Source organism: Podarcis tiliguerta, assembly GCF_965153285.1.
Source record: "Podarcis tiliguerta genome assembly, chromosome: 10".
Classification (NCBI taxonomy): Eukaryota; Metazoa; Chordata; class Lepidosauria; order Squamata; family Lacertidae; genus Podarcis; species Podarcis tiliguerta.
The window spans coordinates 43,347,806-43,370,388 of record NC_139543.1 but is presented as its reverse complement, the minus strand read 5'-3'; the positions used below and the strand labels follow the sequence as shown (position 1 = coordinate 43,370,388).

At 44.7% G+C, this 22,583-nt stretch overlaps 1 protein-coding gene across 2 annotated transcripts; it reads right to left on the bottom strand.

The window, feature by feature from the left end:
* Nucleotides 1–7,970: 7,970 nt before the first annotated feature.
* On the bottom strand, nucleotides 7,971–22,535 carry TNFRSF13C (TNF receptor superfamily member 13C). 2 transcript variants are annotated; one of them, XM_083400347.1, is made up of 5 exons: nucleotides 22,119–22,535; nucleotides 17,089–17,316; nucleotides 12,143–12,304; nucleotides 9,829–9,873; nucleotides 7,971–9,294 (listed from the first exon to the last, which is right to left on the bottom strand). In XM_083400347.1, the coding sequence occupies exons 2-5, from the start codon at nucleotides 17,306–17,308 to the stop codon at nucleotides 8,969–8,971; spliced, it is 753 nt and encodes a 250-aa protein (XP_083256473.1). In that variant the 5' UTR covers nucleotides 17,309–17,316; nucleotides 22,119–22,535; the 3' UTR covers nucleotides 7,971–8,968. The 2 variants fall into 2 exon arrangements, with proteins under 2 accessions (XP_083256473.1, XP_083256474.1); XM_083400348.1 differs by lacking the exons at nucleotides 17,089–17,316; nucleotides 22,119–22,535 and adding an exon at nucleotides 13,220–13,606.
* Between the last annotated feature and the right edge of the window lie 48 nt (nucleotides 22,536–22,583).

Here is a 22,583-nt window from a genome sequence, read left to right as displayed (position 1 = left end):
ATATATGGGAAAAAATGGCCAGAGAGTCAGAATTTATAAGATTTTTAACATTCTCAGTCATTTCAGCCTTACCATTTGCAGACAAATTTTTCCTGCCCTTTATTTACAGGATGGTCAAGGCTACTGACTATATGTCAAGGCTCATTCTACTTGATTATATGAATTTGTATGTGCTTAAACTTTGAGTAGACTTTTAAGTCTGATTTTTGTAAATAATAGACAAAATGATAAGCACTGTAATCACTCAAATGCCTGATATCACCAGTTCTGCTTCAAAACATCACGGCTTTCACCTCTCACCTTTTTTAAAAAACGAAGAGCAAAGTTGGGCTGAATTTCAACTCATCACATGCTTGCAGACACATGGCCCTCCACACAGCCACAAATTGGGAAAGTTGAAAGGGACCCTGGGGTCATCTAGTCTAACCCTAAAATGCAGGGTTCATAGCAAGATTTTCACAGCAAGATTTGTACTACCAAAGAGACATACATATGTACACAGACACAACTGTTTGAAGAGACCACAAGCCATGCTCCTACCATGTACTAAGGAAGAGGAAAATAAAGGTACCCAACTTTATACAGAACCCTTTTAGCAGATCTTGAAGCTAGTTTGAGTGAGAGTTTACTTCCTTAGACTAAAGAGTGCAAGTTCCTAGACTGTTATTATCTTTAAAGGAAGATTGAAGTGAACATTTTCTTCCTAAGATAGGGAGAGGATCTTTTATAAAGCAAAGTTAATTCAATTGATATAACCACTCACAAATAATTAAATCAGCCATAGATTTGATTTAAAAGGAATACAAAAGTGAACAATTTTCCTGAACTTGCAGAGGCATAGTAAGCCTAATCTATGCCCCCCCCCTTTGCAGTTTCCTTTAAAGGAAGCTTACTCAGGAGTAAATTTACCTGGCACAGAAGTAAGAAGAAGAAGAAAAAAAAACCTGAATGAGACAGAATGAAACAAGGGGGAGCATTTTCTAAGAAAAGAGACCAGGAAGTCTTATAGAGACTGATATCAGGAGCCTTACAATAACTCTTCTGTCCAACCAAATCAAAGTTAAAACTAGACTCAGATATTTTTCTTAGAAGGAACACCATACTTTCATAGGAATATGCTTAATCTAATACATACATTGCATTTTAGCTTGAGAGAGCAATTGTGCTCAACTAGGCTTTTGCAGCAGAAACATTTGTGTCTTCACAGCACATTTCAAAATGCTGGAATAAAAAAGATTGGAACACGGATATAGACTAAGTTGCAGCAAAACATAATCTACCATCAACTTAAATCAAATCATACTCCTCACTCAAGCCACTCAGAGGAAGACTCTTTGGAGCCTCTCTCAAATAACAAACATTTGCACACTTCATTCTAATATATATATATACATATATTTATCCTGTTTAAGATTGATGAGGCCAAACATTCCTTAGCTTCCTTAGATTTTAAATTTTGAAGCAAGCTGGCAATTTAAAAACTATGTGCATTTAAGAACAGTCTGTGGATGCTGAAGCCAATGTAAACACAAACCCTTTAAATATTTCTAAATTTTTGAGTACATCTCTTATTCATTTTTTTTCCTCCTTTTTTTTTTTTAAATATATATTTTAGAGAAACTAAGATCTCTAATGTGTGGGCTCTCAGGCTGGGCTGTTATTATATCTACTGCCTTCTGAGCACCATTAGGTTCATGATTTCATGTTCTAACTTTAGGTGATAGTTTAACAACACAATTTTGATGTGTTCAGCTCTCCCTAAGGGTTCACACTCTGATTTTGTTGAAGGATCCCTGAGGTGGCTGCTGTGCCCTGGGTTCCAGATGGTGGGCCTAAGCCACCCACTAAAAGTTACAACGGTCTTGTACTTTGTACTTGGAAAGACCATTTTGCCCCTTTATTTTAACCTGGAGGGGCGTATCAGAATCCTCTCTGGGGCAAAAAGCTCCATGGAAGCTTTGTTGCCAGGAGGAGTCCAGCCAGGGTGTCTAGTGAGCTCCCATTTTCCCTCTAATACGGAGGGGGGGTTGCTCAGTAGATTACACTAGGAGGTAGAAGAACGGGTACAAGAAAGGGACAAAGAATGGGGGGGGGGGGAGAGAATATTCTACCAGTATTCAAGTTATCTTTCAGCTAAAGCAATCCCTGCCTACCAGTAAACTACAAGCAGTTTGTCTAGAAAACCACGGGTCTCTCTCTACCCGCATTAGCCTCGAAATCCACGGGTCTCTCTACCCGGAAAACCACAGGAACACTCCTGGAAACCACGGGTCTCTTCTACCCGGAAAACCACGTCTCTTAAATTCTACTTAAACCACGGGTCTCTCTCTCACCCGGAAAACCACAGGAACACTCCTGGAAACCATGGGTCTCTTCTACCCGGAAAACCACGTCTCTTAAATTCTACTTCAGTACTGTTCACAAGACGAACCCTAGTGTGGGGCCCCAGTTTATGTACTACCCTCTATTAACCACAACAGCCTCCTACCTGACCTCGAAACTAATTTCGGGATTCCCTACTGAACGCCTGCACAGCGCAGTGCCGGATCGGGGTCCCGGAAAATTAAAGGTTTGGAAAGGAAGCAAATGACCTTGCGTTCTCACGTACCCGGGTCATCCCTAACAAAGGTCGCCAGGCAGGAGGGGCAGCTTCATTTGCGTAGGTTTTAGGAGAGTTCGAGAGTAAGGGAGAGATAGATTTGTAAAGGAAAGTGCAGTATAGGTCCGCAATTCCCTGGCCGACTCCGAAGGGGAAAAACGGAAGAGGGGGAGGGGGATTAGGACGCCCCTGGACGACCCCGAAAAGGTGGCGTCTGATAGCAGATAAGTACCGTGTTTCCCCGGACGACTCCGAGGGGGAAACCGGGAGAATTAGGACGCTCCTGGACGACCCCGAAAAGGTAGCGTCTGATAGCAGATAAGGACCGTGCTTCCCGGGACGACTCCGAGGGGGAAGACGGGGGGTTTTTTAGGACGCTCCTGGACGACCCCGAAAAGGTAGCGTCTGATAGCAGATAAGAACCATGTTTCCCCGGACGACTCCGAGGGGGAAACCGGGAGAATTAGGACGCTCCTGGACGACCCCGAAAAGGTAGCGTCTGATAGCAGATAAGAAGGAAAGATAGGAAAGCCCGGCTGTCGTGGGGTACTTTTTACCACCCCCCTCCCAATGTGTCTACTTCAAATCATACTCACATTCGCAGATGTCCCCCGTGGATCCCGGGATCCTTTCTCTTTAGCCGGCTTGACCTCGCCTTTGCTCCCCCTGGTTGGGCTTTTGGTGACGATTGATTACCGCCCGCAAAGAGGAGGCAGGGAGAGGAAAAAGGATCCCTGGGCTAAGGTTGCCCAGTGGCGCCTGATCCCTTCCATCTCCCCCCTCACCTTCACAGGAGGACCAAGTGTCCCTGAGCATGGTCGCCAAACTGTTGCCGGAAAAATCCGAGGGCTCCCTTGGACAAAAAGTAAAGACACCAACCAGAGTAAATTGGAGCAAATCAGCAGCCTGTAGGCTTGGCCTTTATTGTACTGTTGCAGCAGGGTGTTCCCCTCACTCGCAGAAGAGAGGAAAGACCCAGAACAATGGTGTGCAAGACCTTATAAAAACTTTTGAAATTCCCCTCCTCTAGGTCAAGCCCACCCCCAGAAACATCATGCATACATTACAGAAAGGAGGGGTTGAGGGAGGAGTTGTGGTGGTAACCTGAGTGTCTTGTCACCTGGCTGGTTCCTCCTTTCTCCCCCTCCCATGAACCAGTTGTGAATAACAAAGAAAAGGTGCAGTTTCCTTCCCCCTGAGGGGAATCCGGCCATGGTCCTTTTGTTGCTGTCTGCCCTGAATATACAGCCGTATGCAGTCCATTGTGTTCATGAAGGCGGTGAGTCTGAGCCCATCAGGATGCTTATCTAGCTTGTCATGCCCCTCCAGGTGCAGTACAGGGGATTATGGCTGACCGTCACCAGGTCACCCCCCTTAGCTAGTCCTTGAGATATGGAGTAGAATAAAAGTGGAACAGTTCAAATCTGATGTATGGTTGATTTTCTATGAATTTATAACAGAAGTGTAGCGTATGTAGTGTGTGAGTGTGAGTGTGTGTGAAGTCTGTACAAACTAAATGATGGGGGGGGGGGGGTTCCTGCTACAAACCAAAGCAGAGATCAGGTCAAAGGCCCATCCGGCATCCTGTTCTCACAGTAGCAACTAGATGCTTGCAAGCAGGACCTGACTCTTCCCACTCTGTAATCACATTTGCTCCCCATTTTTCCTCTGAAAGGGGCCACATAATACCCACACTGCATCTGTAAGAACTCAGTAGTTTAGTGTGGCAGCACCAGCACTCCGACATTTTCATTTAGACAAGCCTACCCAGGTGTTTAGAAAGTTTGTATGAGTTTTCATTTGTTCTAGTCTCTTCTATTGTGGTTTTAACATTCTGTAAGTTTTTAATTACGGTTGTAATTTTTAAAGTGATAATTGTATTCCTTTATCTTTTTTGTAATCCACTTTGAGGGTTTTTTCGACAATCAAGTGGTATGCAAATTTTATGAAATAAATAAATAAATAAATAAATAAATAAAAGACCCAGGAAACCCATTACCAGTCAGTGTAGATTATGCGGGGCTAGATGGATCATTAGTTTGTTGTAAATAAAAATATGTCCTTTTCCCTTATGGGGTATCCAAGAGCCCATATAGAGTCCTTACATAGGTTCCATATTGGTAGGAGAAAATAACAGAGGCCAACCAGAGAATATTGAGAAGCAAAGCAGCTAGTAAGCTTGATCTTTATTGATCTGTTGCAACAGGGTACTCCCCTCACACGCAGGAGAGGAAGAGGACCCCCAAAATTGCTGTGCAAGGGCTTATAAAGACTTTTGAAATTCCCATCCTGTAGATCAAGACCACCCCCAGAAACATTATGCCTACATCACAGAAGGGGTGTAACCTAAGACCACCCCTCAGATACATCCCACCTACACCACAGAAATTTAAATGTTGTTTTTCTCCTGTCACAGTTTATCTCCTGTCTGGCAAGTTACTTGATTTGATTTCCTGGGGAGCCTGGCCATTCTTTTGTAGTGGTAAAATACTTATTTCCTGGGCCAGGTCACAGGCTCACACCTTATTCAAACAGACATATCCTTGAGACAGGATTTGTGAGGAAAGAGACAATGGGGAGGCTTTTCCAGTTTAACCTTGCAGAGAAAGGATTTGGTCAGTTTAGGAATCAAAATGGTTCCAGGTTGGTCTTCCTGTGTTGATCTATGTATGTGCAGTTATGAACATTACCATATATCTAATACCATAAAATTCCTATCACAAATTTGACTTGGGATAAGACAGCTCCTATGTCTGTATGTTCCTAACCCTGAAATTCACCTACTGGAGTCAGGTGTGTGTACACATTGCCTCTGAACACATGCTTATCTCAGGTACTTATTTTCAGAACCTGAACTGAACTCACAGAAGTCCTTCCCCACACAAATTCACTCCTGGCTCGCTCCCCCAGGGTAAACCTTGCTGTTTGTTTGTTTGTTTGTTTGTTTGTTTGTTTGTTTGTTTCAGCAGCCTAATTTAGAAAATTTCATAGCTGCTGCTGCTGTTAAACCACTGGAAGTCAGAAATCTTGCCAATTTACCACATACTGCCTAGAGATCTACTGTAAGATTCCTTTCTTTGCACCAAAGCAATCCATTCACTCCTAACAACAGAAGATCTGTTTGGAGCCACATTCAGAGAAAGCAAAATGCTCTATTCATGCTGTGGGGTTTTGTGGATGTTGTTGGGGGTTTTCTTTTGCAGTGAAAAGATTTGCCTTCTCTCCCCGCCCCCCCTCGCCAACCCCTCCATCTATCACTGGGATTTTCTAAGACTCTTCTTGTGTTGCAAATCAGCACAAGCCAGGTACGATTTCCCGCCTCCACCCCCCCAAGCAGAGAAATTAATAATGTATTCAAACAAACACAATGCAGACTCCGTCTTGAAAGGGGAGGTTTTTGTCTTGTTCATGAAAGGGAACTGGAAAAAAATGTCAGTGAAAACTTACACAGAGAGATGAGAGCAGCTGTCACCACGCTCACCTCCCCGACCCTAGACAACAGACACACACACACACAGAGAGAGAGAGAGACAGAGAGAGGCACCATGAGGTGATCAGAGTCACATTAACAAACACTTCCTGGCAGGATAGTGAGAAGAAAACAACAGAGGCTTGTGACAGGCTGTTAGCATGTCTGGGACAAAACTAGCAGACCTCCTGGCAATCCAATCAATCTTGCATTTACCAGGCGCCCAAAGACAAACATTCCTATCCACACATATTTCTATATTATTTACTTTATTAATTTATTTGTCCTCCACATGAATCACATAGAGGTTTATATAAAAACAACTAGAAACAAAATTTTAAAAGTACAACAAAAAGGAGAGGAACGAAAGACAGGTTTTAAAGCAACACAGAACAAGCACCTCAGGTAGAGGCCTTTTTGCCCAGCTGGAGAAACCTGTTGAAATGAAAACACCTTCCATTGTTTTTGTCAGAACCTAAGAGTAGCCTCTGAAGCTGAGGCTCCAATACTTTGGCCATCTCATGAGAAGAGAAGACTCCCTGGAAAAGACCCTGATATTGGGAAAGATGGAGGGCACAAGGAGAAGGGGACGACAGAGGATGAGATGTTGGACAGTGTTCTTGAAGCTACCAGCATGAGTTTGACCAAACTGCGGGTGGCAGTGGAAGACAGAAGTGCCTGGCGTGCTCTGGTCCATGGGGTCACGAAGAGTCGAACACGACTAAACGACTAAACAACAACAAGAGTAGCCTCCTGGATCAGGCCATCTGCTCTAGCATCCTGTTCTCACAGTGGCCAATCAGATGCCTATGAGAAGTCTGCATGCAGGACCCCAGGACGAAAGCATTCTCCCCTCCTGTGGCTTTGAGCAACTGGTCTTCAGAGCACTACTGCTGCAACCATGCAAGCAGAGCATGGCAAAGATGGCTAGTAGTTATGGAGTTATCCTCCATAAATTTGTACAAAAGGTACAAAAGTTCTAGAAAATACAAATAGCGGACACCTGATGTATCTCAGCAGGGATGCTCTTCTGCTCCAAGTTGCTGTGAAGTGGGCTTTTGGGGACTTGAAGAAACTCTCCTGCAGAACGCAGCTTATCAAGGAGACATGCTAGGCTGGGACCGGCTAATAGGTAGCTGCTGATGGAGAGAGAGCACTGTGGTAGGTCAGTTCAGTCTAGCAAAATATCTCAGATATTTTGCATATCTACTTCCCCTTTGAACATAGTGAGTTTTGCCACAGGAAATGAATTTATAAAAACTATTTAGAAGCTCAACCTTCCTTCTTCACCTGGTCATACCATCTGCATCCTGTTAAACTGAGTTTTGGAACATGAAACTTTTACGTCTGTGTGTGTGTGTGTGTGTGTGTGTGAGAGAGAGAGAGAGAGAGAGAGAGAGAGAGAGGGAGGGAGGGAGGGAGGGGGGAGATGTGAGCAGATATACTGGCTGTATCTATAGCAAGATGCCCAGATCTCTGTCCATGGTCCTGCAGGACCCCAGCTGACCATATCCTACCTTCCTTCCTTTTCTCTAACCCTCTACAATTCTGAAACTTTTCAGACCCATTGCAGTTATGTTTTCAACCCTAAGAAATATTTTTTTGGGGGGGTGTATTTTAATGGAGTATTTAAAGCTGATTTTAATAAAAGCTTTGTAGCTGTACAAGAAAGTGCCCTTTCGACTGCACATACTGGACTACACATACGATCTGTAATCCCCCCCCCAAAAAAAATTGAGACCTACCATGTTTGGCATTCCTTGACCAGGATTAAGAAAAGAGAAAGAACAGAATTGTAAAGTTGTGGGCTGAAGGTAAAAAAGAAAAAGTCCAGCTTCATTAAGCTATCAAATGTTGAAGGACAACAAGAATATTGCAGAATAAGGACCACTAGCCATTGAGTGTACGTATGCCACATTCAAATTATTTTGTATTACATCTAAAGTAAATATGCAGTCTTACATCTTATATTGCCAATGTTTATTTTATCTTATTTCATAAATTTTATACACCGCTTGCTTGTAAAAAAAGACACACACAATCAAAGCTGTTTTCAAAAAGAATTATATAACACTGTGGAATAAAAATAATTTTAAACATTAAAAAATATGCTCCTTAGTGGTTCAAATAGCTCATTTAAACTCCCACTGGGTATTTCTGTCCACTTGCAGTCATCATTTTTCATTCCCACTTAGTAACTCACCATCATATTGCCAGGGGAGTTTCAGGGTGTGGAAATTAAGATTAAGGTAAATGTGAGCTCAAAGCAATCATTTTATTCCATGAGATATAGATTTTCCAGAGCTTCTCCAATTGAAAACATTACAGAGGAGGGATGCCTTGGCAGGGTGGGGAAATGCTTTTCAACCCAAAGACCACATTTCGTTGTTGAGGTTGGGGTAGCAGTGGAGATGGCAGTAGTGGGAATGGCTAGAGACATAAGTGGGGGGTGCAGGGGAAGTGACTCTCCTTTGTACAGCAGGCTGCGTTCCAGCTCTGCCAAAAAAACTGCAGTTCACACTCTCTCACACACATCCACACACCTACATCCAGGCAAGCAAGAGGAATTGTCACAGTTCAGGGGCACATTCCAGCCAGGTAAAGGCCCTCTAAGGGGGCCCTGAGCAGGGCCAATAAGAATAGCCAGGCTTGAAATCTCCTGCCCTTAGTATAAAGTGTCCCAGTAGTCTCCTTTTTCTTAAAGCAATTGCTGGGAGTTTCTGGCAGCTAAAAGACTGTTTCAACATCTCTACAATGTGGGAAATAACAAACTCTCTTCCAGTTACAATGAGGCAAGCCCTTTGTAAATCTGTCCATCCACTATTCCTCTTTTGAGTTGAAAGGGAGTTTTATGATGCTTGAGGGAGAGTCTTCAAGTCTCAGCCCTCTAAAACTTGTTGCTATGACTGCTCCTCATCGTCGTCCCAGATGCCACTCTCCTGAGTAGTCTTGGTGGTCACCAACACAGTTGCCCCGAGTTCCGTTGCCGGCAGTGGAAAGGTGGGGTTGCTTTTTTTATCACAGGAAGTCAGGGAAGCTGCCTCCGTGACATCACTTCCTGCCATAGCAATATGCTGCACTTCTCTCTTTAAGGCGTAATCTCTGGCAGTGTTTAAAGCATCGTTTGAATGTGGGCACCTAAGTATTTCAGGATCGCCATCTCCTGGACTGCAGCTGTGGCCTTTGTGAGATTCATTTTCAAAGGCAATGACACACTTCTCATTTTCTGAAAGAGAAACAGCTTAATGAGTAATGTGAAAGCAGTAGAGAAGTGTAGGATAAGAGGCCCCCTTGCCTTTTAGAACATCAGCAGCAGCAATGTCTATAGGTCAGGGAGTGAAGCACCTCAGGTCTGTGGGCTGGGTGCTGCTTTCCCATGCTCTTTTCTATGACCCTCTGTGCTTTCTGCAGCCCACAGCCCCTCCCCAGCCCACAATCATTACTGATAGTTCCTTCACACCCTCCTTGAGTGTTTTTGCATGGCTGAAATGTGTCCTTGAACTCTGATAATATCTCATCTAGCTCCCCAGGATGGAGGATGGAGGATGGAGGATGGAGAAGTGTGTGTGAGTGGCTACAGAACCTTACCTAATGTGCCAAGGTAACATTTACATTCATTGCTCCACCCACTTTTGCTTGTGGCCCCGCCTGTCAGTGGCTCTCCCCCCCCCCCCCAATTAAGGTTGCCCAGTAGGGCTGAGAAGGGTTTCCTAGCCTTGCCCGTAGGTTATACTCTTACAAAAGTTCCCTCCATACTCACCTTTAGCATTCCCCTCTTCACAGCATCTGAAATCTTCAGGGACGTCTTGTATGAGGCGACAAGAAGGAAATCATAACTCAGTTAAGCAGAACATAATAATAAAAGAGGAAAGTGAACTAAGATATACAGGACTGGCGTTCACATTGGCCCCTGAATAGCCCAGGCAGTTGCCTTGAAGTTGGACCCAGATGTGAATCCTTAGTTTATTCCTTTCTGTTGTTACTTTTCTGGGGTCTATCCAGGAAGAATTCTTCTTCTTATATGTTTATTTGTACCCTGCCATTTCCCCCTGATAGGACTCAAGGTGGCTTACAAAAGAACTGTTGGTCACAAAATTATTTCCACTTCCTAGTCACCTCGGACCCAAAGGGTGCTCATCAATGGTTCCTCTTCATCCTGGAGAAGAGTGACTAGTGGGGTGCCACAGGGTTCTGTCTTGGGCCCAGTCTTATTCAACATCTTTATCAACGATTTGGAAGATGGACTCAAGGGCATCCTGATCAAATTTGCAAACTGGGAGGGGTGGCTAACACCCCAGAGGACACGATCACACTTCAAAACGACCTTGACAGATTAGAGAACTGGGCCAAAACAAACAAGATGAATTTTAACAGGGAGAAATGTAAGGTATTGCACTTGGGCAAAAAAAATGAGAGGCACAAATACAAGATGGGTGACACCTGGCTTGAGAGCAGTACATGTGAAAAGGATCTAGGAGTCTTGGTTGACCACAAACTTGACATGAGCCAACAGTGTGACGCGGCAGCTAAAAAAGCCAATGCAATTCTGGGCTGCATCAATAGGAGTATAGCATCTAGATCAAGGGAAGTAATAGTGCCACTGTATTCTGCTCTGGTCAGACCTCACCTGGAGTACTGTGTCCAGTTCTGGGCACCACAGTTCAAGAAGGACACTGACAAACTGGAACGTGTCCAGAGGAGAGCAACCAAAATGGTCAAAGGCCTGGAAACGATGCCTTATGAGGAACGGCTAAGGGAGCTGGGCATGTTTAGCCTGGAGAAGAGGAGGTTAAGGGGGGATATGATAGCCATGTTCAAATATATAAAAGGATGTCACATAGAGGAGGGAGAAAGGTTGTTTTCTGCTGCTCCAGAGAAGCGGACACGGAGCAATGGATGCAAACTACAAGAAAGAAGATTCCACCTAAACATTAGGAAGAACTTCCTGACAGTAAGAGCTGTTCGACAGTGGAATTTGCTGCCAAGGAGTGTGGTGGAGTCTCCTTCTTTGGAGGTCTTTAAGCAGAGGCTTGACAACCATATGTCAGGAGTGCTCTGATGGTGTTTCCTGCTTGGCAGGGGGTTGGACTCGATGGCCCTTGTGGTCTCTTCCAACTCTATGATTCTATGATTCTATGATTCTACCCCCTAGGCTGCCATGGGCTTTAGTTGCCCAGGCAACAGTAGCTGGGAAGAGAGAGGGGAAGAGTTTTCCCAAAGAACAGCTCCCAAGTCAGCCCCCTTGTAGCATGCTGGTGGAAGGGGGCAAGGCACTCTTGGCCAGGCCCTGAAATATCCAAGGTGAGATCATGGGGGAAAGGTCATTGTTGATCAGAAACAAAAGACACAGGTACATGACAAGCACAATTTATATCATTTTGAACTCCCATGATGCTGGGAATTGTAGTTTGTGGAGGAGCTGAGACCACTCTGTTAAGTATTTCTACCACTGCCAATGGAATTACATTTCCCAGGATATTTCTGGGAGAGGTACAGCCAGGTTAAGCCTGTAAATCACAGCTTTCCAAATGGTGTGTGTCCACTGCAGTGTGTAGGCGTGTCGCGCAAACGCTCCCTGCACTCTTCCCGGGGCTGAAAAGGGGTGAGTTTAACCTCCGGTTTCCTAGAAAAACTGAATTACTTTGTCGTGAAATGTTGCATGTCTAAAAAGTGTGACCAATATGAAAAGTTTGGAAAGCTCTGCTTTAAATGTAGTTAGGTCCAAGGAATGTAAAGCCAACAAACTATATCGCGTGGTAATGGGAAAGCCATTCCTGCTTTTGGTTATCCAAGGGCAAATCCAAGGATATATCAGTAAATGATGTGTGGATGTGCACCATAATAAAATGATTAATACTGATGAGCAAAGTCATTTATGGAGCAATTGGCACTTAGATGCCCCTAGTGATCGCTAACAGATAATTAGAATAAGATGAATCAATTCTGCTCTCAGTACTTTGCAGGCAATAACCATGCATTGTATGGCTTGTTGTGTATATGCCATTGGATTGGAACTAGATGGTAACTCCCCAAATGGGTGAATATCTATTGTTGTGAAGATTGGCAATGCCTACCTGTAGAATTCTCCTTTTCAGCTCCTCGCATCCTCTTCTTCCTCTTTTGTTTCAGGATTACAATGCACAGCACTGCAGCTACTGCCAAGACTAGCCCCGTGAGAATGTAAATTCCGAAGAGTAAAGATGAGCAAGCTGGGTCTGCAGCAAGAGGTGTTGGTGCTTGGGTTTTGTTTGTTTGTTAAGTTTTTTATTTATACAACAAGAAAAAAGAACAAAAAAACACAAATACCAAATTACACACAAATTACAAAAATAACCATAGACACATAATTTTCTTAGCAATAAAACATCTATTGGTCTTAACACTAAAGACCCAACCTCCCGTCTATTCCATATTTCAAATTCATATTACTTATTGCCAATACACACTTCTATCATAATTAAACTTATTCTCAATAAATCTAATTTCTTACATCTACCTTGCAACTATTACTGAAGTTCCTCGAATGCTGCAACAGAATTTAAGCTACTATATTTATTTTTCAGATATTCTTTGAAAACCTCCCATTTTGAAACGAATTCCTGTTTTGATTTATTCTTTATTTTTTCTGATAAACCATCTAATTCGGCATATTCTGTCAGCTTTTGGATCCAGAGGGGATTTCATTACTCTTCCATTTTGCTGCGATCAAAACTCTTGCTGCCGTCATCGCATATAAAAAGATACCCTTCCTCTTTTGTGGAATATCCAAATCTGTTATTCCCAGGAGGTAGGCCTCTGGTTTTTTTATTGAAAGAGATCTTTAGCATTTTTTGCAGTTCTGCATGTATACTCTCCCAGAATACCTGTATTTTCCTACATATCCACCACATATGGTAGAATGTTCCTGAGTCTTGGTTCCTGAGTTATGGCTACTCATTTCCTCTAGCTGCTTGGGTTTTAATGGGGACTGCTGTGGAGGAAAACAGAGGGGGCATCGTCATCCCACTCTTCCACTGAAAAAGGCTTCTAGAGCAGCTTACAAATATAAGTCCCTGCTTTCAGACTCGCCATCTAAGCGGCACGACACTAGAGGAAAAGGGACTGGAAGGGAGGAGGGGAAAAAGCAAGACCAGGCACTAATTCCTATTTACAGAGCTCTTGTAGTGAACAGCAGGAATGGAAAATTTGGAGATGACTCAAAAGCTGCTGCTCCTTCAGCAGCGCCAATGGAGAGGGTCCTGCAGTCCAGTCTCTCTATCTCTCTCCACCTGACAGAGTGTCTGCTGACAGTTGAGGGAGCGGCCTGATGCAGCTGTCTTTTAACAGAACTGATGGAGAGGCCTTGCAGACATACAGGGCAGTCTGACAGTGGGTCATGTTCACTGAGTTTGGAATGGGGCTTTTGGAGCAACTGAGTTATCTCAGCATTAGAGCAGAAATGGCCAGCAGTACAGTGGTACCTTGGGTTACATACACTTCATGTTACATACACTTCAGGTTACAGACTCCGCTAACCCAGAAATAGTACCTTAGGTTAAGAACTTAGCTTCAGGATGAGAACAGAAATCATGCTTCGGCGGTGCGGCAGCAGCGGGAAGCCCCATTAGCTAAAGTAGTGCTTCCAGTTAAGAAAGTTTCAGGTTAAGAACGGACCTCTGCAACAAATTAAGTACTTAACCTGAGGTACCACTGTATTATTTTGTCTCTTTACTGTTTTTCTGTCCCACCATTCCTCCAGGATGTCAAGGGAAGATTACAGGGTTCGTTCCCCTTCCTCCTTTTATCCTTACAACAACGCTGAGGTAAATTAGGCTGTGAGAATATAACTGGCCCAAGGTTACCCAGTGGACTTTCCTTGCAGTGGGGATTTGAACCTGGGTCTTCTCAGTCCTATCCTGACAACTGTAACTACAAACAATGAAATATGTCCCCTCTCTGCTTGAAGCTCATCCTAGGAGGCCAGTTTTGTGATCATCCCACCATCTGAAGTATGACAGGCAACTAGTTATGTGAGGACTTTCTGGATTGTGGTTTCCCACATCTGGGAGCCCCTGCCCTAGGAAAAATTCTAAGACCCACGGTTGGGCAATACTTTTATTTGGGTCAACCAAAACGTCACACAACATTGAGCAAGCTTTTGAGCCCTCCATCTTCAACAGGTCAGATGACAGACAAAGTACGCAGGTGGTGGGGGAGGGGGAAAGATTCAAAACCACAAAGTTCAAAAATTGGGTTGGATGTTGCAGCCATGAGCTATCTCTCAGACTAACCAACCTCACAGAAAATCAATACTGTAAAATAAAATAAAAATCTGATTACCTGGGGGTAAAATACATGTTACTATTTAGCAGTGCTTCAAACATCATCAGGTGCACTTAGTCTAATTCTGTTCCATTTCATAATCCAAAACCCCAGTTACAATTCTTTGTTTCTCTGTCTTTCCTATTCCATCTTTACTCTTCTTTTTTCTAGTTAGCATTCTGGTTTAAAGATAATCTGTTATCTCTCTGGGTAGGGCAGATCACAGAAATTTACAAAAATCGTCGTTTCTGTCAACCACTTAGAGGTTTTTTTTTACAATCGAGTGGTATATAAATGTTGTAAAATAAACATAAATAAAATAAACAAATAATTTTCATATAACATTTGCTCCATTTGCCCTCATTGCTTTATGGATTAATCCCTTCTTTCCCTTCATTTCAGCACTCTCTCCTAATAACTATCATAATAACTTACATAAAGGTAAAGGTAAAGGGACCCCTGACCATTAGGTCCAGTCGCGGATGACTCTGGGGTTGCGGTGCTCATCTCGCTTTACTGGCCGAGGGAGGCGGCGTAAAGCTTCCAGGTCATGTGGCCAGCATGACTAAGCCGCTTCTGGCGAAACAACAGCAGCACATGGAAATGCCTATTTATCTACTTGCACTTTGAGGTGCTTTCGAACTGCAAGGTTGGCAGGAGCAGGGACCGAGCAACGGGAGCTCACCTCGTCACGGGGATTCGAATCGCCCACCTTCTGATCGGCAAGCCTTAGACTCTGTGGTTTAACCCACAGTGCCACCTGTGTGGCTTACATACCATTCCCAATTATATGGTTTTAAAAAGTGTTAAGGGCTGTGCTTTATAAAGGCTAGGGCAATGGAGTCCAAACTCTCCCCCACCCAAGCCCAAGTCTCTCTGACTTTTCTGGAAGAGGCCCTCCCCATCACTTGCTTACAGGCTAGGTGGAGATGTTAGAACCTTGAGATGGGGCCCTGAGATAGCAATGCAGTTTGAAAGCAGGCCAGTGCAAGTAGATAAATAGGTACCGCTACGGCGGGAAGGTAAATGGCATTTCTGTGCACTTTGGCTTCCATCACAGTGTTCCGTTGCTCCAGAAGCAGTTTAGTCATGCTAGCCACACAACCCGGAAAGCTGTCTGTGGACAAACGCCAGCTCCCTCGGCCTGAAAGCGAGATGAGCACCACAACCCCATAGTCGCCTTTGACTGGACTTAACTGTCCAGGGGTCCTCTACCTTTTTTTTTTTTTTTACAGTCCCAAGCGATCTTTTTTGTGTGGACAGATACTTTCTTGTATTTAAATATATGTATATATTACCCAAGTTGCACAGTCAAACCTGTGTAGCATCATGGTTAAACAAATGAGCTACAGTGACGTGCAAAGTTTCAGGATGAATTACCCTTTAGTCATGAGCTCACCAAAGGCCAGCCCCTATCTCTAAGCTTCAACATGCTCTCCCCCACATAGGAACCATAGAAAGCTGTCGTATAGAAAGGCAAACCACTGGTACATCTTAGCTCAGGATTGTCTATAGCATCTTGCCAGGATTTCTGACTGAAGTCGTTGTCAGCCTCACCTCCAGGGACTGACCCCGGAAAGCTTTGCATTCGGATATGTGCTCTCTACCATGGAGCTATGGCCTTTCCCTCATGTGGAAAGTTAGTCATAAGCTGTGTGCATACTATATATATTTAAAGCACATTTACCCTCTTTCCAAAGAACCCTGGGCCCTGCTGTCGTTTACCCCTCACAGAGATACAATTCCGAGCACCCTTAACAAAGTTCCCAGGATTCTTTGGGGGAAATAATGTGTTTTCAATAGGTGGTGTGCACAGAGTTATAGTGGCCTATCTATATGTAAATCACTAGAGATTTCTGTTGAAATATGAAGTGGTATATACATTAACTACCTCCCTAGGTAGTCTGTTTGAGGGCCACTAAATTACACGTGTGAAGTACTTTTTCTTTTTTTTAAAGCATGCTATAAATACATCCAGCAATTCAACAGATGTGAGTCAGAAGCCGCATGGCACCCAGTTAGAACCCCCACCACCTATTTGTGGAGCCGATACAAAAACCCCAGGCTCTACATTGGTGTCGCAGTCCCAAACGCAGGAAGATGTGGTACTGCATTGACAGACTTCACACGTTATGGTTACTCATTTCCTCTAGGCCAGTTTCCCACACGTGTACCAAATCATGAGTATGGCAAATGCCCACAAAGAAGCAACCTCATTGCTCTTGTCGACCCAAACAACAACCCTGTCTGTCTTACCTGATGCCTTCACTATCATTCCTATTTGATAGATATGAAATTGAGACTGAAAAAGAGCCAATTGCTATAGCAGTGATTGGTAGGCCTTTTAAGGGAGACCACTGGTGCTCTTCCTTGAGAAGATAAGAAGAGTCCTGCTGAACCACGGCAAAGATTAATCTAGTCCATCATCCTGTTCCCCACAATGATCAAACAGGTGCCTCTGAAAAACCCACTAGCAGGATTTCTGGACCACAGCCCTCTCATACTGTGGTTCTCTAGCGGCTGGCTATGCTACCTCTACTCTGATTCCGCTAACAACAATTGATATCCAAGGTCATCAGTAGATGAGAATATTTCTTCTGTTCCGGTTCTCATCCACCTGTATAGGTATAGGATTTGATTCCAACTGAACTCAATGCACCCAGGGAACAATTCCCTCCCGCTCTTTCCAAAAGTCAAGGAGGTTGTTTTTATTGCTTACTTGTCTCCTTCTCAGTGTTCCTCTGCATCTTTTCACAGCTCACACATTGCTCAACCAGGCGGTCATAGCAGAGGCCGGGGAGATGGCAGGAGTTTCCGGTACCAGAGCGCCTGCTTCTGGGTCCACAGTGTACACATTGTTTGCTCTGATGGTCGTAGCAGAGGCCAGGCTCAGAGCAGGTGGTATCCACACCTGAGTGGCTGCTTCTGTTCTGCAACATGGTTCAGTCTTCAAAGAAAGAAAAGGAAGGGAAACCCCAGATTATGGCTGAGCCCCACGAGATAGCAGGTTATGACGAGCAAGTATGAGAAACTGTTGGACTTTGAAGCCTGCACTTCTCTCCCTTGAGATCTCACTTCCTCCAGGAGGCCCTTTATAAAAGAGCAAAGGGAGGAACTTGCCCAAGCAACGCCCTCCTGTCCTGTAACTCCCCGCCTAGCATTACGTTTGATTCTTGTGGTGTAAAAGCCATGTCAACGTGACGCTATATGTCCAAATGGACGAGGGGCCTATTGGTTGACATAGGGTTTATTCTAAACTTCCACCTCTACTGGACTAGTAGGCCTGCCCCCAAACATTTTGTGGCCGAAAGAACATGAAAAAGGGGAGAAATGGAAAAGAGAAAGGAAGCCATAAAAATAGCAGAAAGAGAAGGAAAGACAGAGAAAAAGGGAATATGAAGAAGGAGAAGTAAGAGAGCAAGAAAAATGGAGGTGCCTTGAAAAGAGCGGCAAGTAAGACAAAGAGTCCAACCAATGATTTGGGCGTAGCAAGGCTCGCTTCCCTCACACAGTATAACTATATGGCTGAGCCCCACACAGCAGATTATAACTTTTGTGACTAAGATTATTTCACACTGCACAAAGACAGCTGGAGAAAGGCCATGGCTTGTGCTTCAGTGCTGCTACTAGTCAGTACAGATCCTGGGCTAGGCAGACTCAGTATAAGCATCACGTATTCAAGCCCACTGCAAGATAGGTTGGAACCACCACACATCTCAAAGGGTTGTCCTCTTATCCATCACCTTTGGAGAGCAGAGCTCTTTTTGTTACAAGGAGGTCAAATCAATTAAAACTAGGCTTAAAAGTCCCCTCTCAGTCACTGCCCACCAATATCTCAGATTTTTGTTTCTTTTTCTCATTATATTTAATCTCTTTCCCTTTTTAAACCTAGCCTGCTTTCATGGAAGATTCAGTCATATGGTGTTCCACATCTCTGGCTTTTTCTACCATTCAGCCTTTCTGTATCTCACTTACATGGTCGTACTTTCCACACCAGCATGTATATTTGCCTATCTGGACTGAGCTGGTTTATGACTCAGTAATTCCATGTAAGTATTGGTCAGAAGGTGAATTGTACAAAACTCCTCTCACACATTCTCCTCTCCCCACAAACTCCAAGGCAAGTCGTTCTTTAAGTTTCAACTGGGCCAGGAAGCAATGCATTGACTGGCTCTCACATTTCCCAATCATGTGCTATGCAGATGGAATATTTTCCTATTTGTGTGGATTAAATGCCCTTGCAGCATTTGTGCAAGTCTGGAGTGCATTCACTGTGCACCCAGCCTCAGCAATCTGCAAATGCACTGCACCTCTCTGTGCTGCAGGCACAGCATTGCAGTAGAAGCAGTGATGGGCTGGGCTTGCGGCTCACTACACTTTTACAAGAATCACTTCCTCCCGCTTCACCGTGATGGTCTGGCTTGTCTGGGAGCAACATAGCAAGGTGTTTTCTGAAAAGCTGGAGTGTCAGCGAAGTTTTTACCATCTCCCCCTTAACTCCCATCGCTTTGTTGGGATCCCTTTGTTCGGAAAGGTTACAATATTTGAGGTCTTTTCTTAGGTTGTTGTTGTTTAAATGAGAGTAAAGGGAGTGGGAGACACATACAATAGAGGTGTAAACAATTATTCATAGTGTAGTAAAAATTGCTAGAGAAACATATTTCTCCCTCTCTCATAATATTAGAACCTAGGGCCAGAAGATTCAGAACAGACAAGAGAAGGAACTTCTGCAAACAGCACATTATTGAATAATGTCATTTATTCCCCACAAGAGCAAAAACTGCAGGTTATCTGTCAGCAAAGCCTCTGGCTTCCTCAAGGTGTAGACCTCACTGTGTGAGGAAATCTTGCAATGGGTCTGTCCTAATACCAGCAAGCAGCTGGAGGTAGGAAACCTTCAATAGCTGTATTTATTTGTGACCAGCAGATCAACAATTCCCTTTGGGTGTGTATGATGCTCATGCTATTACAATGATTTTAAGCTGCACTTCAGCAGCAGCAGCAGCAGTGAATCTTGCACACACCCCAGACTTTGCACCTGGTGTTGGGACACTGTTTGCACCCCCATAGTCATGCTACTGAGTGAGGGATGCTCTTCTCAGACATCCATCTTTTCACTAAATTACCGTATTTATCGCTCTATAACACGCACCCGACCATAACACACACATAGTTTTTAGAGGAGGAAAACAAGAAAAAAAATATTATAACGAAACAGTGGATGTATGATTTTTGTGGTTCATGCTGTGGCCACAGACATGTGATCTGACGGTGACCTTGGGGTAGCCCAGTGCAAAAATCCTGAGGATCCATGTGGATCCATGCTTTGTAACCACATTTTTGCACCACTGTGGCCCCAGGCAACAGTGGGTGCGTGATTTTTTTGGTGCAAGCTGTAGCCATGGACATGCTATGTGATCTGATGGTGAATTTGGGGTGACCCAGTACAAAAATCCTGAGGATCCATGTGGATCCGTGCTTTGTAACCATGTTTTAGGTGGGAGGGAAGGAAAAGCGCTCAAGGGACAAGGAGCACGCGTGGGGTGGGTGGAGAAGGATGCTGCTAATAATGCAGAAGAGGGGTATAAGAGGAGAAGGCTCCTCTCCTCTCCCGCTTTGCTCCTTTAAAGCAAGCAGGCTCCCTGTCCCTCTCTCCTCCCCACTCAGCGGCTCTTCTCCTGCTTTGCTGTTTCAAAGCGAGCCACAGAGGAGGGAAGAGGAACCATGGATCCTCTGCTCATGACTGCAGCAGATCCCCTCACCATCCGTAGGCATTCACTCCATAACACGCACAGACATTTCCCCTTACTTTCTAGGAGGAAAAAAGTGAGTGTTATGGTGCAAAAAATACGGTATGTTTAGTTAATTACAAAGTTTGCCAAGGTAGATGAAGGATCTGCAGAGGAAAGGAAGGGAAGAAGCTTTCTCGCAGGGCACAGCTAATTGTACATTGAAAGGAAAGAAACCATTGGATATGGGGACACGGTCCCATTTGCTCCATAGGGTCGAGTTAAAAGACAAAGCTTCTGCCTTAAGCATTGTTCAGAATAGCACTAATAACAGCCCAGCCTCGGTAACTTGCTGTTCCAGAAGATGGAGCCAAGCAAATCGGCTGTCTTCCATTTTCTCTCCAGCTGTCTCTTTTCTTCTCTGGATTCCAGTTCTGCAATCAGAGCTTTCCCTACATGCTCCTTAGAGGCAGTAGCAGGGTAGTGGCTTGGCCTTGTCTAACACCCTCGCCACCACTTTTGGAACTGCTACAGCTCAGCAGCAGAACATGCTGTTCCTTTAAAGTCCTTGTGCTCTTGCTGTGTGCGATGCCACACGATGAGTCAGATCAACAGGGAATGGCCCTCACACAAGGATCAGCTACAAAGCCATTTTCCATTCCTGGGGAAATGAGGTTGCAGGCTGGGAGCAAGCCCTTCCCACATGCATGGGGCGGGATAGCCCCTGTGCCATTGGATGGTCCTCGGCCACGTCATCCTTAGGCTGTCCAATCCGTGGCTGAGGACTCGCGGCTGAGGACTTATGTTAGGCTCTTTATTTTTGACCTTGCTATGGACCTCAGTTGGTCGCCTTGGTTGTCCAAGGGGCCTGGTAGGAATTTTATCCCACTTGGCAAATTGGCACCGGCCATTTGGTTTTTCGCCTAGGTAAAGGGTAAAGGCACCCCTGACCATTAGGTCCAGTCGTGACCGACTCAGGGGTTGCGGCGCTCATCTCGCTTTAAAGGCCAAGGGAGCCAGCGTACAGCTTCCGGGTCATGTGGCCAGCATGACTAAGTCGTTTCTGGCAAACCAGAGCAGCGCACGGAAATGCCGTTTACCTTCCTGCCAGAGCAGTACCTATTAATCTACTTGCACTTTGATGTGCTTTTGAACTGCTAGGTTGGCAGGAGCTGGGACCAAGCAATGGGAGCTCACCCCGTCATGGGGATTCGAACCGCTGACCTTCTGATTGGCAAGTCCTAGGCTCTGTGGTTTAACCCACAGCGCCACCCATGTCCCTCTAGGTAAAGGGTAAAGGGACCCCTGACCATTAGGTCCAGTCATGACTGACTCTGGGGTTGTGGCGCTCATCTCGCTTTATTGGCCGAGGGAGCCAATCCTTGGAGCAAATCGTCACAACTTTGTAAGGTTTGGAGGTTAGACATTGGAGTATTAGGTTGAAGGTGAGGGGAGGTAGTGGCCATCACCTACCCCTCCTAATTCAAGGGTATTCCGTTAAAGGAATCTGGGGGGCGTGGTCTCTGTCCGAAGCCCCGGAAAGGGGGGGCTAGGGCCATGGCACAACCCCTAGCAGTGACCCTGGGGGAGTTCCTAGTTGATGTGCATCAGCAGGGCTCCCCCTACTGGTGGTTAACCCTTCCAAGACTCCTGCAGACGGGCAGTATCACAACAAAGTTGTGGCCTTTTTCGCCCATTAACCTAAAATACTGTTTCATGTATCTTTATTCCACTTCCCGGGAGGGTTTGGGACCTTGCCACGCAATGCTTCTCACAGGAAGGATATCTGGAAATGCCACTGATGTGCAGTGGTGGGGGAAACCATTTCTCATTGCCCTATATCAGTATACTTATTTCTACCCTTTCCCACTGTTACTTTGATTTGCTCATTTGTTCACAGAGTTTGTACCTGCTCTTCATCGGAAAGGCTCTCAGACAACCACCCCCAACACAGCGCCTGTCTTCAGAAAAGACACAGCACAAGATGAAAAGTGGATGGGGAAGGAAGAGGAAAACAAACCCAGGCACAAGATTCTTCTGATTCACTTCTGCTTTCACCCCTACTTTTCTGCCAAGATTCCTGGTACTGCAAGATTATGACAAGTAACTGACTCCCCTCATCATTCATGGGGGCTTCAAGGCTCCTACAAATATAATCAATCAAGAGAAATCTTGCAGATATCTGCGACTGTCCTCTGCTGTGTCACCAGCACTTTTCAATTCAAACATTTTAAAAGACTCACTTGAAGTTGTGAACTGACTGCCAAGTCTATGGAAATGAAATAGCTATCTGGAGGAATGGACTGATAATGTGCAGATTAATCTTTTGAGCAGAGCCAGAATGAGCGCAGATTTCTTGACTAGCTTGCATTTTGCCATTCTAGTCCCCACTGATCTTAACAAGCAGGACAAGCATCAGTAGGAATGCTTGAGTGGTTCGTTGCAGACGTGAGCCGATCTAATCTGCACCTCCAAAACTAAAGTG

What these genes read in the sequence shown, in the direction of transcription:
- TNFRSF13C (XM_083400347.1), bottom strand. Translation starts at nt 17,308, where the DNA reads ATGTTGCAGAACAGAAGCAGCCACTCAGGTGTGGATACCACCTGCTCT. An exon ending in TGAAAAGGAGAATTCTACAG is followed by an intron (nt 9,874 to 12,142) that starts GTAGGCATTGCC and finishes GCCTCATACAAG; the next exon opens with ACGTCCCTGAAGATTTCAGA. An exon ending in TGAAGAGGGGAATGCTAAAG is followed by an intron (nt 9,295 to 9,828) that starts GTGAGTATGGAG and finishes TTTCTCTTTCAG; the next exon opens with AAAATGAGAAGTGTGTCATT.